We start from the raw sequence: 13,131 nt of genomic DNA, 5'->3' as shown, positions 1-13,131 counted from the left end.
ACCTTTGTTAACACTCTTGCCGTTCACAAACAGCAGAACCATTCAAAGTCTAAATAAAGCTTAGCAAAACCAGAAAGAATCTACATAGTTTAGTTTGGAATGAAGGACTGCATCAAAAAGTCACAGGCATGGCTCACATGAGAAAATAGTGTTCTAACATTTCATTTCTGGCATTTAAAACACTCATTATAAATCGTGCATATTTTCAAACTGCTCACACACTAGATGTGCTGACTTCCGCTGGCTTGCAGTCCCTTAGATGAATGCACATTCTCCCATAATTAGGCTTAAATGAAGACATAAAAGTTGGAGTAAGAGCTATAAGCACCAAACTGTACCTTGAATTCAAAAGTCATGTAACAAAATCCAAACCCAAGCCTTCATTTGAGAAGGCTGGGTTTTAAAACTCCAAGGTTGCTAAAGAACTGATGCAATGATATATTAAAGCTTGTGTCTATATTCAACCTCTAATGAGAAACAACAGCCTCTAGAGTCAGGAAAAGAGCCAGCTGGCTTCCCCTCTTCATACAAGTCCTTCCCTTTCTGAAATGAGAGGTGAAAAAAAAGAAAGAAGAGTCCTTTTAAAACCCCACAGTCAGTTTTAACTCCCACTTAAGTGCATATATCTGGGATCTTCGATTATATGCGAAGACGTATGTTTTAGCTGATGGAGTCCTGCTTTGTAGCAAGATAACAGATCACTGCCTTATTTTAGGGCTCCCCTCCTGCTTCATACTTCTGGATGCCCAAAAGTTTAAGATGTGGGTGACAAGTTGGTATGTTTTATTCATGTTTTGAGCAGTTGCACCTTCCTCTCATTTCTGTGGAGTAGAACCATTTTAGAACATTCTGTAAACTATGCCAGAGCAACTAAGCCTGCCAGACTCTGCAGGCTAACAGCTGACCATCTGCTATGGAAGCAGCCATTGCCGTTGTGTCATCCATGCCTGTGCCAAGCTAAGACTCAGGTTGAAATGATCAAGTATCCTGTCTGTCGTCATTCCACAGTCTTGTTCCACCTCTTCAGGATAGCAAAGTTTAAGACGCTTTCTTGTAAAAGCCTGTTTTGGGTCCCTTCAATATACAGAACAGTCCTAGCTGAAGTGGACACCAGACTTTCTAAATCTAGCCTAACCAATGTCTCAGTCATAATCCTAGTCACCTAATACATAGAAATAACTTGCAAGTAGTGCTTTCTTCCTCATTCCTTCTTTGAGAAGGAAAAGCCATCTTTGCAAAGTACATACCTTTGCTGTTTTGTTAGAGCTGCATGACCCAACCACAGCACTGGGAGCTCCTGCCAAGTTGCTTTCCACCTGCAATAGTTCCACTTAGTCAACTCCTTCCTTGGTCTTAAATCATTCTCACTAGTCAGACCCAAGCTCTAGGCATTTCTGGTCAGTAGTTTGTGGTTCTCAATGTATATACATTAGAAGCAAGCTGCATTTTCTTCATGGCCATCAAACATGAGCATGCCTATGTATTCCTATCACTCCTCTGCAAGATGTTTTGAGTTTTATCAATAGCATGAAAAAAGACAGACTCTTTATGAAAGGCAACTGATGCTTTGTCTCAGCGCAACAGGCCAGAGTACAGATTACACAAATACACAACACTAACACAACACAGGCACAACATCAGGACTTTTCAGTGTTCAGTTCCTTTCATTAAACTAAATTAATACACAGATAGAATCTAAAATGAAGAATGACATCACTTTAACCCTGACAGAGAGGAGAAATAGAAGGGTATTTAGACTTGGTTAGTCTGGAAGTCAGTGGCAACATACTGTGTTACCAATTGCCACACTGCGCCTGTGAATAAACTGTGAACCTCAGCTGCCCAATGGATGCTACCATTTACCAGCAGCACAGAAAATATACTGTTCTAATATTCCACCTGCATCCAAGGAGACATGGTCAGATCTTTCAAGGTTAATGTCCAATACTATTTGCGGCTCTAGTCCAGACTGCTGATATATTCCCTCTCCTAGTGGATTACAACTCAACTGCTTCAGCAATTATGTCTCACAATCTAAAGGGATGAACTTGTGAGTACTAGCAGCTTACTGGCAACTAGCTATATTTGTCAAGTAAGTCTGAGTCCACCCTTGGAAAACTTTGGTTGTATTGTTTTTCACAGTGTTTCCATGCAGCTTTGCTGAAATAAGCAAGATCAAAAAAGCAAGATTAAAATTATTAAAAATTGGTTTAGAGTCTATCATGAGGCTTGCAAAACTACAGAAAAAGCAGGCATAATATATGAAATGACGAGCTATCCCCTGCCAAATATTTTGATTACTTTCTATCAATTGCCGACATCTGTTTTATTTAGGTTTTGCTTAACCCATCAAGCTCTCATCCAAGCCAAATTTTGGCCAATGGAGAAGCTAAGCAACCATGCCAAGTCTTACGGGGTGGGAAATGCTAATGCCAACATACCAATGGTGCTTCACATTAAAATCTTATTGCTACTTCCAAACAGTGGAACAAGGCTACTGCAGCAAATGCTGTACTGCATATCGGTGCCTGCAAAGCTGCTAGGAAGGCTTCTTGTATCATGCTGTTTAGTTTGAGTTCAGAGTTCAACATGGTGCTAGATTACTCACTCTTACAGAACACTAGAAGTCTTGTGCTAAGATTCTTACTCTGATTGGCTTACTATTGCTTGCTTTTTAGTTTTCATGGTATTTAAAACCAATCCTTCCAATCTAGGCATAATATTGTTCCCATTCTGCCTGCCACACACTCGAAGTCCAGACTATCAAGTTTCATCAAACACTTGTTGGTGATGCTACTTTTTTGTCTAAGGTATACATGCACACGCAACAACTCGAGCTCTTTCATCATTACCCACACTCTGATCTATTCCTTGAAAAGAAGCTCCAAAAAGGAACAGCACATATTAAGATGTTGATACTGCCTGGCAAAATTGAGCGATCTGTAGACTACAGTAAGACTAAGGGAAGGACAATGTCCTTCCTTCCACTCCCTAATAGACCAGAGCCAGCCTTCCACCAAGCTATGCATCTGCAGCTGACTAAAGGAGGTTCCCTTCTGGGGGTGAGGTTTTTGTTTGTTTTTGAGGGAAGGGGGGGAGAGGGCAGGGCTAGGTAGGAACAACACTTTTGCTGTTGTCAAATACCTTGAAAATAGGCCAAAAAACAAAAAACAAAACAAAACAAAAAAAAAAAACAACTAAATTTAGGTGTGCCTCTTGTATATTACTATTTTGTCAGAAGTGAAGAGTAGCCTGGTGGCAAGTACTCTTTTTCACTTAAGAGCTCCATCTCAATTTGAAGAATATTCTTGGAAGAGAAATTCTTTAGACTGCCAGTGGGCCTCAAGATAGCAGAGGACTCCAAGAGGGAAAGATATTACATGCTGCTGCGGATTTCTCCAATCAATAAGATTGGACCACCAAGGTCAAAAAGCATCAAAAGTGTTGTATGCCCTTCACAGTTATTGTGACAGCCATCTACTTTTAAGCACTTCAGAGAATCCTGCATAGGCAGGCACACAGAAGAACTGACCTACCACACTAACAGAGTACTTTCTTGAAGGCCTTACAGAAGTCCTCACTAATGGGCCAGACCCAGGTAAAGTACACAGCGGAGATGTAGGTGTCAAGCCAGAGAATCAGAGCCATAGAGCAAATTGAACCAGAGGAAACCAAACTGCAGATCTTTGAAGATGTTCAGTTGCTGCTGCCTGGGGTGCAAGCGAGTAACACTGAGACTGTGATAAGACCACACAATTCCTAAGTAGGACTGATCAAAACTATGGATGGGTCACCCCATTAATATTCTGCTCTTCCAGAGGGCGAAAAAAATATCTGTTTTTTATTCTCTCAATTTGGCCAGAACAACAACAGCAAAATGCAAGACTATTTATGTAAAGCAAAAGTAGCCAAGTGTGAAGCTGACCATGCTCAAGAGCCCTTAAAGAAAGCAGAAAAGACATGGCTACTCCATTATCAAGGTCCATGAAAGGAAGCGAGTACTGCAGAAAAACCTAACTTGTCTCCGCATTTGTGATTCATACAGCCAGCAGAACATTTTTAATGGAAAGACCCTAATGACTATTAGAAGTAGACTAAGAACATACATTTCCAATCAAGGAAAAGCTGAGGGGGGAAGGCAGGACTGATCAATCTAGTTTCATCAAGTTGCACTTTTTAGGTGACAGAACAGTAGCAAGTTTAACAAGACACTAACCACTCACTGTGTTTATCCTCCTTTTCCTTACAAAGCATACCTTAAGTACACGTAAACACAGACTGGTTTAGATGTACAAGATCAAGTGACTCTCCCAAATTTCAGCCTTTCAATCCTAACATGGATTCTAACTTCTCCTGACTTTCAAACATATTTTTTAAAAAATATTACTTGGCCAAGTAGTGCTCTTCCACCATTACCCACATGCTGAGCTATTAGTCTCAGTTTAATTAAAAGGGCGTCCTTCTGCTCATATTACACATGCCTTGAAAGTAGCGCTTAAATAGGGCAGGGTGGGAATTGAGAGTTATCCCACTGAAATACTCAAGATCAACTAATCCAAAAGGTTTTCTTATTAGCTCCCCTTACCCATGACAGACATTTTATACTCCCATTTGGAGTCCTGCGCACTCCCAAATGAAGCAAGTTTCCAATAATATTTTAGGAAATGATGTGGGGGAAGTCCACAGAAACAAAGAACTACTCAACATGAAGACTGATGGCAACTCCTTACACAAAAAAAGATGTGCTGATTCATTAGTAAATAGAACAGGAAAAGAAAAAAGATAATCACTTGTTTGGATTTTTCTTTTTTCTTTTGAGGTGCAAGATGAGATTCATTCTGGTGACAATGAGGAGTTATCAATTTAGACTATACCTGAGCTGTGACAAGAAAAAAGAAATCAAATTACAACTAATCTTCAATAACTTTTGAACGGTCTGTTGCCTTGTACATGGAAATTGTGACAAATTACTACAGCACAAGACACACCAAGACAGGCAAAAGTAGTTTCATTAGTAAAAAAATTAGAGATTGAGTTCTGGGCAACTTTTTTGAAGATATTTCCACAGCCATGAAGACAAAGTACGGCTTGGACTGCACAGCAATGCAGTACTTAGTATTTCTGCATTACTCCAGCTGGAAAAAGGACATGAGTGCCAACAGACTTGGAACATTCTCCAAATCACTTCAATAGCAAAAAACCCTCAAATGTGTACTTTGGAATTTAACAGTACCAGTCACTGAGACTCTGTGACTCCAGATAGCGCCACTGGCTCCTACCCTTCCCAACAGCCAGAGACAGAACTAGGCCCTAGTACCTTTATCTGTATTGAGCCTGGGAAATAAAGCTTAACCCATTGCTTTGGTCAACATGCCCTTCTGATTCAACACTAGAGACCACGGTAACTCAAATATATTCAGCCATTCCTACAATTCGCAGGACCAAGGCAAAACACTGCAAGGACAAGTGTCTGCATCAGCAAAATACTGGCACTAGTGCTGCATTTCAGTTCCCAGCATGAATTAAACTATATATATTTCCTCTTAGAGCCTTTGTTTGTCAGCTGTATCTCAGTATGCAGATTTAGACTTCAGACAGAAACGTGCTACTACAACTACTTATAGATACACAGGGCATCTCCAAAGTCACAGAAAATTGACTCCTGATCTTCAGCTACTGCTTCCACATTTCATGAAAACTTCACAGCTTTCAATAAGGCTTCTGGAAGGGCCTTCTACCTAACATGAATTATTTTGAAAATATAAGCAGGCTTTGCATGGTCTTTTTATAGTCAGCACTCCAGAACTTCCTCCTGCCGCACAGTAGCTCACTTGACAAAGTAAGTCAAGGAATAAAACCAGCCATTTTGAGCATTTTCAGCAACAGGAACTTCTGTTACAACCAACTGCAAATTGAACAACCTCACTGATTTACAATTCACTCTAAATGAAAGACTGATGATCTATTTCTGAGTTAGCTCCTTTATAAAAAACAGTGCTCTGTTCAAATCTACTTATTTCTCTCATGCAACCTCTATTTTGACATCTGAAAGCCTTCCTTCCTTTCCCTGAAAGCTTTGCCCTGTTGATACAATCAGAATCACTAGCATTCAAGGCTGGAAGATGACTTTTACTTGCTCACACATTTAAACCCTCAGTGAAGTCTTAATACGTCTTTCAGAACAATTCTAAGAATAAATCTTCTATGCTATGCACTAGGATTGCCTTCCCAGCTGGATCACCACAGGTCAAATATCTTTAACATAACCCATATATATCTCCCTTACTCATTCTGCAGTGGCCTTTTCACTGCACAAAAATGAAGTTGCTAATCTCCATTTCTCCATGTAAAGGCTTTCCTTACATGCCCAATCACACTATAATTTGTGTAATACAACACAGCCGAAGGAGATGAACCCATCTCATTGCAGTAACTTTAAAACAATATACCATACTTTTCTTAAAATGAAGAAACTATCGTAGGGATAACAACAGTTGGCAAGTCTGAAAGTGTCAGAGCTCTAATGTGTTAACTGCAACAGCTCAGCCCAAAACATTACAGTCATCTGGTAATTACAGTCCTTCTCCCCACAGAGACTAGGGAACTCATTTAACATCCTGTGGCATTAACTTCCAGTATTTGCTGGAAATTCACTAGTATGAGAGCTGGAATTCAGAAAAATAGTAAGTCATACTAACGAGTATATGAAAGCAACCTAATCATGCTTAAGGACCTCTCCTTTATATAAGAAGTCTGGTGCAGCACACAGCGACCACAGCAAAGGACATCCACTACTCTGCATCCATAATAAAGACTGCACTCATAAGTCATGCAAGGAAAGAAAAAAAAAAAAAAAAAAGGTAAATACTTAGCAGACCAGTTTCTGTTCATAAAAGGCTCTTAATTCTCTTGTTTTCTCCCTCATACACATGCACGTGTCAAATCATGCTTTGACTGCTCAGAGAAAGTTACTCTATTTAATTAGTGCTCACTAAAAAATTAACTTGTTGCCTATCATCTTTCTATAACCCTCCAGAACTAGTATCTTCTGCAGAAAACATATGAGGACAGACTCATTTGTGTCTCATCCTCACCAGCTGGACACACTGATATGAGTTAAATACATTCAACAATATTTCTCCATTTTACTCACAAAACCCAGCTGCCAACCAGGGCACCATGAGAAGACAGGCTATATGACATGACACTCTGCCACTAAGACACTAATTAAAATTATGATGTTCCTTACAGGATGCAGAACCACCACATCATTATGTTTTGAGTCTGACATAAATAGCCTTTAAATGTAGTGCTCCATTTACTATTTCACATTCTTCCCATTTGTCTATTACAGAGCATAATAGCTTAACACTAGTACTTGGTCCCTCACATCATTTTTTCTCCTCTTCTCTTTGTAAAGTATTGTTCCAACCACCTCATATCATCTTCTCAGGTACCACCTGAAGTTTTAATCATTTAAATCCTTTGCAACTCAACTCAAAACTTAAGTCATATGAAAGTTTTACCTTTCAGTCCTTTCACCACATGTTCAAATAATGTTTATCCAATTTCAAACACAGGCAGCCATGTGACTCAAAGATGTACCTTCACATCAAGCAGTACTTCTTGCATGCACCAATACTGCTCTTTCAGAGGATGAACTTCTAACTTTAGTCTCTCATTACAATACAGATGATCCATTTTAATTCTTGTTCACAAATAGGATACAACAGGAATTGCTTAACAATTGATAGTTCTGAGGAGCTGTCTCAAGTTTAAAAACCTAGGTCTAATGCATACCTATGCAACTTAGCTCAGGTGCTATTTTTTTTTATATGTGAATTTGTCTATTTTTCACATTTTATCCACAATTTTGAATATGCCGTATCTCCTCCCACTGACAAGATCATTCTGTCCTTAATGATAAAGATATGTGATATCACAACAGTCAGCCTGTTTAAACAAAAATTTAACCCAACTAAGTCTTCAGGCAACGCTACTTACATTAGCATCTCTTAGACAAGCATCTCAAACAGATTTAAATATACTGGAAGACTGGATGTCATATTCCACTTTAAGTAACCTGTGGGTTACATAGGCTAGTAACCTATGAAGTTACTAGCACTGAAATCTGGAATTATTTTCTAGAAGTAATACAAACTGTTTTTAAGAATTACATCTTCATTAGAATTATACTTGCATGCAACTGCACCACTTTTACTTAATAACAGACAGCAGCCAAGAGACTGCTTGGTGTAAGACCCTCTTTAAAGTGTTTTTGGCCATGTGTCAGAAATTTTAGAATAAAAATACGGAAGGTACCAAGAGTGGAGTGGACTGAAAAGTGGTAAGTATAACTGTCAAGACAAAACATTACCAGCTCATGATATTTTCATAAACATTGTGACCTCAAGCTTCTTTCATGCATTAACTAATTGATGCAAGTCCAGAACGGACTTAAGATCTCTGAGACCAAGCCATCAGCCACCTTCAAAAAAAAAAAAAAAAAAAAAAAAAAAAAAATGATACAAACCACCAGACAGATCATGAAGTTGCTCTTAGACCTCTGGGACCTCAACAGCAGCCCTTAAACCCTCCAGAGGCTGATCCAGCTACAGCCCCACAATTATCCCAGTCCCTTACCACTTAAGGGTACCATTCTCTAAACCTCTTCCCAAGTCTGTTGTGGAGGCGGCCACGCTCCTGTCAGTACTTGGCCAGCTCATGGCACAGCATCCGTGCCTCTGCCTAGCATAATCACGACTGAGGTAGGCAGCGACAAGCGCATGTCCATTTTGCCCTGTGGCCTCCTCGTTTCAGAGCCTCTGCTCTGCAAGGCACACTCTGCACTGCCTTCCTACACAGGAAACAAGGGGTCAAGAGGGAAAAAAAATGGCTGCAAGAGCTGTATTATGCAATAAGAGAAGAAATGCAATAACTCATCCTCTCTCAGAGATTTCTCATTTATGATTTGCCCGCTGGATTACAGCAAACACCACGGCCAGAACGCTTCAATCCACGCTACACAGCCCTGCAGGCAGCCTCCCTAGCCCCCGGTCTTTGCTGCCGACACAGCAAGCGATGCTTACAGTCCAGGTGCTTCTTCTTGGGCCCCATCACTTCATGCGTGGTAGCTTTGCAGACGGCTCTGGCTACAGCCGATCCCGTAACGCTGTACTGAGCAGCTGCGATGCGATCTGTCAGCGTCTGACCCGACATCTTCGCCTACCCGTCACGGCTGCCTGCTCTTCTGCATCGGCGGGAGACACAGGAGGGGAAGGGGGTGTCGGGGGCTGAGCGCCGCGGGCAGGGAGGCAGGAGCGGGGCGCGCACACGCCCCCCACGCGCGGCCCGCCGCTCCCCACGGCGCCGACCTCCCCCCTCCCCCGCTCCGTTGTGTAAGCCTTTGCCTCGCCAGGCGATTCCGGAGAAGCTGCCCGAGGTATTCGAGACACCGCAGGAAAAAGCGGAGAGGAGAAAAAAATAAATAAAATGAAATAAAAATAAATTAAACAAGCGCATCAGCACACGAATAACGCAGGAAGCCCGCGGGGGGAGGGTGGAGGGGGGGCAATGGCCGTCGCCGCCGCCCCCGGCTCCGTGGGGGCCTGCGGCCGCGCAGGGGGCCGGCACCGCCGCCGCGGAGGGGGCCCGAGGGGCGCCGCGCCCCCGCCCCCGTACCCGTCGCCGGGCAGGGGGGCGCCGCCGCAGCCGCCGCCCGCCCCGCCGGCGGCTCATCGCCATGTTCTGCCCGGCCGGGGCCGCTCCCCGCCGCCGCCGCCGCCCCCCGGCCCCGGGGGCGCCTCGGCAGGGTGAAGCGAGCGGCGGCAGCAGACCTGTCAGCGCGTCCTTCCTTCCTTCCTTCCTTCCGTCCCTCCCGTCCTTCTTCTCCTGCCGCCGCCGCTCCCGGGGAGGGCACAGTCTCCGCCCGCCGCCCCGGCCCGCTGGCGAGGCGCCCCCGCCGCGGTAGCCCCAGGTGCGGGGCAGGCTGCCCCCTCCCGCCGCAGCCGCCGCGGATGCGCTGGGGCGTCCGCGCCCGAGAGCCGCCGCTATTTCCAGCCGGCGGCTTAATCCTGCCCGCAGCCTAATCCCCGCGCTACTGCCGCAGCCAGCGCCGCCCCCTCCCCCGGTGCAGAGGGCGGAACGGCCTGGCCCGGCCCTGCCCGGCCCAGCGCGGCCCGGCCCTGCCCGGCCCTGCCGCCGCCCCCCGCAGGTTGGTGCCCGCCGCGCCCCGGCTGCTGCCGCTGCCTGCTGGAACGGGCGCGTACGCAGACCGTCCTCCGCAGGGAAAATACATAAAATTAAACAGATATAAATAAATAAATAAGAAAAAAAAAATCATCTCGCCCAAGCGGGGAAGTCCGCTGAGGCCGAGGACGCTTCCTCTGTGTCTGCGGCCTGAACCTGTGGTTAAGCTTAAAAATAATCTACTGAGGGATTCCAAAAATGCACTTAAACAGATGCCGTAATACAAGAAACATAATATATATTTTCCTTTCCTTTCCTTTCCTTTTTTTTTTTTTTTTTTTTTTTTTTTTTGAAGTTGTTGAAGATACCCTGACGATTTCCTGACGATGCAGCACGGTGCCGCTTCCAGCTCGGAAACGTCCCTGTGCGGCCGCGGCCCAGGCAAGGGGCCCGTGGGGTCTTCAGCCACCGGGCGTTACCTAAGCGAGCGTAAATGGCCCGAGCTGAATTTTGGAGCGAGCCGTTGGAGCACCTGCGGTCTGGAGTGATGAAACGGTACTGGTGGAAACTTTGTTCTTTTTTTGCCGTACCAACAAAGAGATTTTAAAGTCATAGGTAGCCTGAAGGCTTGGGGATCCTGTTAAAGCAAGGCTTCAAAGTTCGAGTTAATGTTACCATGAATAATCTCTCCCAAAACCACTGTCCAACCACTGCGTAGGACCATTGAAGAAAGGTGTTCAAATTTTCAGGCTTTCGGTATTGGTTGATGTTATTTCATTTTTGCGCAGCAGATAGAGACATTTGGATTTAAACATTCCAATATTTTCTCAAATGCGGTGTTTGAATACAGAGAGAGATTTCATTTCCAAAAATATATTGCTTTGAAAGATACACTTTGAATCTTCCTGGAAGTGAGACTAATATATTGCGGTGGTGAGAATGCGTATGATCACAATGTCCACGGTTGCTTGTCACATCTGTTCACTAATGAGTGAATGAACAAATACTAGAGTTGAACAGAAAGATAGTTTAAGACAGCCTTCCTTAGCATTTCTATATGCAGTTCATATTCAAACAAATTTTACTCATATTTAGAAATCATGTTCTGTTCTGTGAGAAGCACTTGCAGAAGTTCAGTATTGATGGAGTGATTTGGGGGAGCTAGAAGCATTTATGAGCTGAGGCACACAAATATTTTTCTGAGTATAGTTCACAGTCCAGTATTCATTTCATAATCGCAGTTGATTTCAGGAGAAGAAAGAAGTTAGGCTCTGCAGGTGCTTCATGTTCCTTTACTGACATTAAGAATGATCTTGAATTTTTCATGGTACTGCGGACACAAGTTTAGAATGAATTGACTTTCAAAAAGACAGTAAGCTTATTTTTCGCTATTATGGAGAACAAATACACTAAATGTTTAAGAGTTTAATGATTTCACCTGGCAGGAATTTAGAGTAGCTTTACTTGACACAAGCAAAATACTTTTCAATTTCACTGTAGGCAAATTACTGTAGTGACACAGTTTTCTATTAATGCTCAGTGCACATATTCTGAACCAAGTTAAAGTGAAAGTCTGGACACATTCTGGACTAGTCCATATTGCTTTCAGCAGTTTCTGTCACTGAGAATCTCAGCTGTATAACCAACAACCATGTTTGTTAACACACAGCTCGTTTTATGTTTGCATATTGTCAAAATATTTAAGCAAAAGATAAATTAGACAATTTGTACTGTTGCTTTCAAATTTATGTATTGCAAATGGAGTTTAAAAGAAAGGAGAAAGGGATCATCCAGTATGTTCTGTTATAAACCAGGAGGTTGCTAAGTCATGCACTGGATTACATAAAAAGAACAAACAGAAATATTTTTAAAATGCAGAAATACAGAAACTTTTTAAAAACAAATTAATTTATCTTCTGTTTGCACATTCAGCAGGAAGTAATCATTTAGAATTCAAACAAACCTTTAAGAAAAGTTGCATACTTACGTCTGTATGTTCGGTCAGTACCACTCCATGTGGCTACTCTGGAGCCAGATATATTTCCTGTTAATGGATGGACTTCCACTGACCACTACAAAAGAAGATCTGGTGAACAAAACCAGCATCTCCCAGTGCTGAGAGGTGTCTGAGGTGACACGGAGGTAGCTCAGACAAATTTCACTCTTGACAAGCTTGTGAATGGTGTGTAGTATTTCTGAAAAACTGGTTGTTTAAGAGGATAGGACAAGAAGAGGGCATCAATATTCCAAATATTTAGAGTAAAGGGATGTGTCCTACGAAAGTGGTATTGCTTTTGGATTAATAAGAAAAACAAAAACAAAAAACAAACAAACAAAAAAAAACCCCAGGACTTTAGATTTACAATACGAGTCACACAGGAACCATCCTGAATAAGAAAAGACAACAGAGGAAGCTGCCCAGGCCTACGTAGACTGGAGTTGCCATTTGACAAGGCAGTTGTAGACTCCAGCATGAGAAGTCACCAGCTGTGGTGACTGTGGGAATCCCCGACACACAGCTGGGCTGTGGGATGTGCAAAGGCATCTGGGTGAGGGGCACATAAGCAATTAGAAAGGGTTTCTGCTGTTAGGAATAACCCAGGACTGTATTTTATCTTTGACTTTTCGTAACTGTGCTTTCAACTTCATAATGAAGGCCCAAAAGGAGAAGATACACTAATATCTGCAGAGCTGAGTAGCTATTTTGAGACACGTGCTCAAAAATAATTCTTTACTGATTTTGAAACACTGAGAAAAAAAAGAGTTGGTGTGTATTAATCTCACCATCAGGCTCTTAAGTGGAAAGGAGGCATGTCTAGAGGCTGGTTCACCCCATCCGACACCTGAATTAGGCAGCAGAGATGACTGCTTCTTGTCTGTAATGTTGTATAGCATGTTGGACTCTTACTTCATGTTCTTTAAGTCAGGGTTTTCTCACCATAC

The 13,131-nt window shown here is 42.8% G+C and overlaps 1 protein-coding gene across 1 annotated transcript in view; it reads right to left on the bottom strand.

The window, feature by feature from the left end:
* Positions 1 to 9,219, bottom strand: part of SNAP91 (synaptosome associated protein 91) — a 72,792-nt gene extending 63,573 nt beyond the window's left edge. The window contains exon 1 of the mRNA XM_062571047.1: positions 9,090 to 9,219. Coding sequence (XP_062427031.1) covers positions 9,090 to 9,219 — 130 coding nt within the window. The remainder of the gene's footprint in view (positions 1 to 9,089) is intronic.
* Between the last annotated feature and the right edge of the window lie 3,912 nt (positions 9,220 to 13,131).

This window comes from Rhea pennata, chromosome 3, assembly GCF_028389875.1.
Source record: "Rhea pennata isolate bPtePen1 chromosome 3, bPtePen1.pri, whole genome shotgun sequence".
Classification (NCBI taxonomy): domain Eukaryota; kingdom Metazoa; phylum Chordata; class Aves; order Rheiformes; family Rheidae; genus Rhea; species Rhea pennata.
This window is presented reverse-complemented; position numbering and strand designations above follow the sequence as displayed.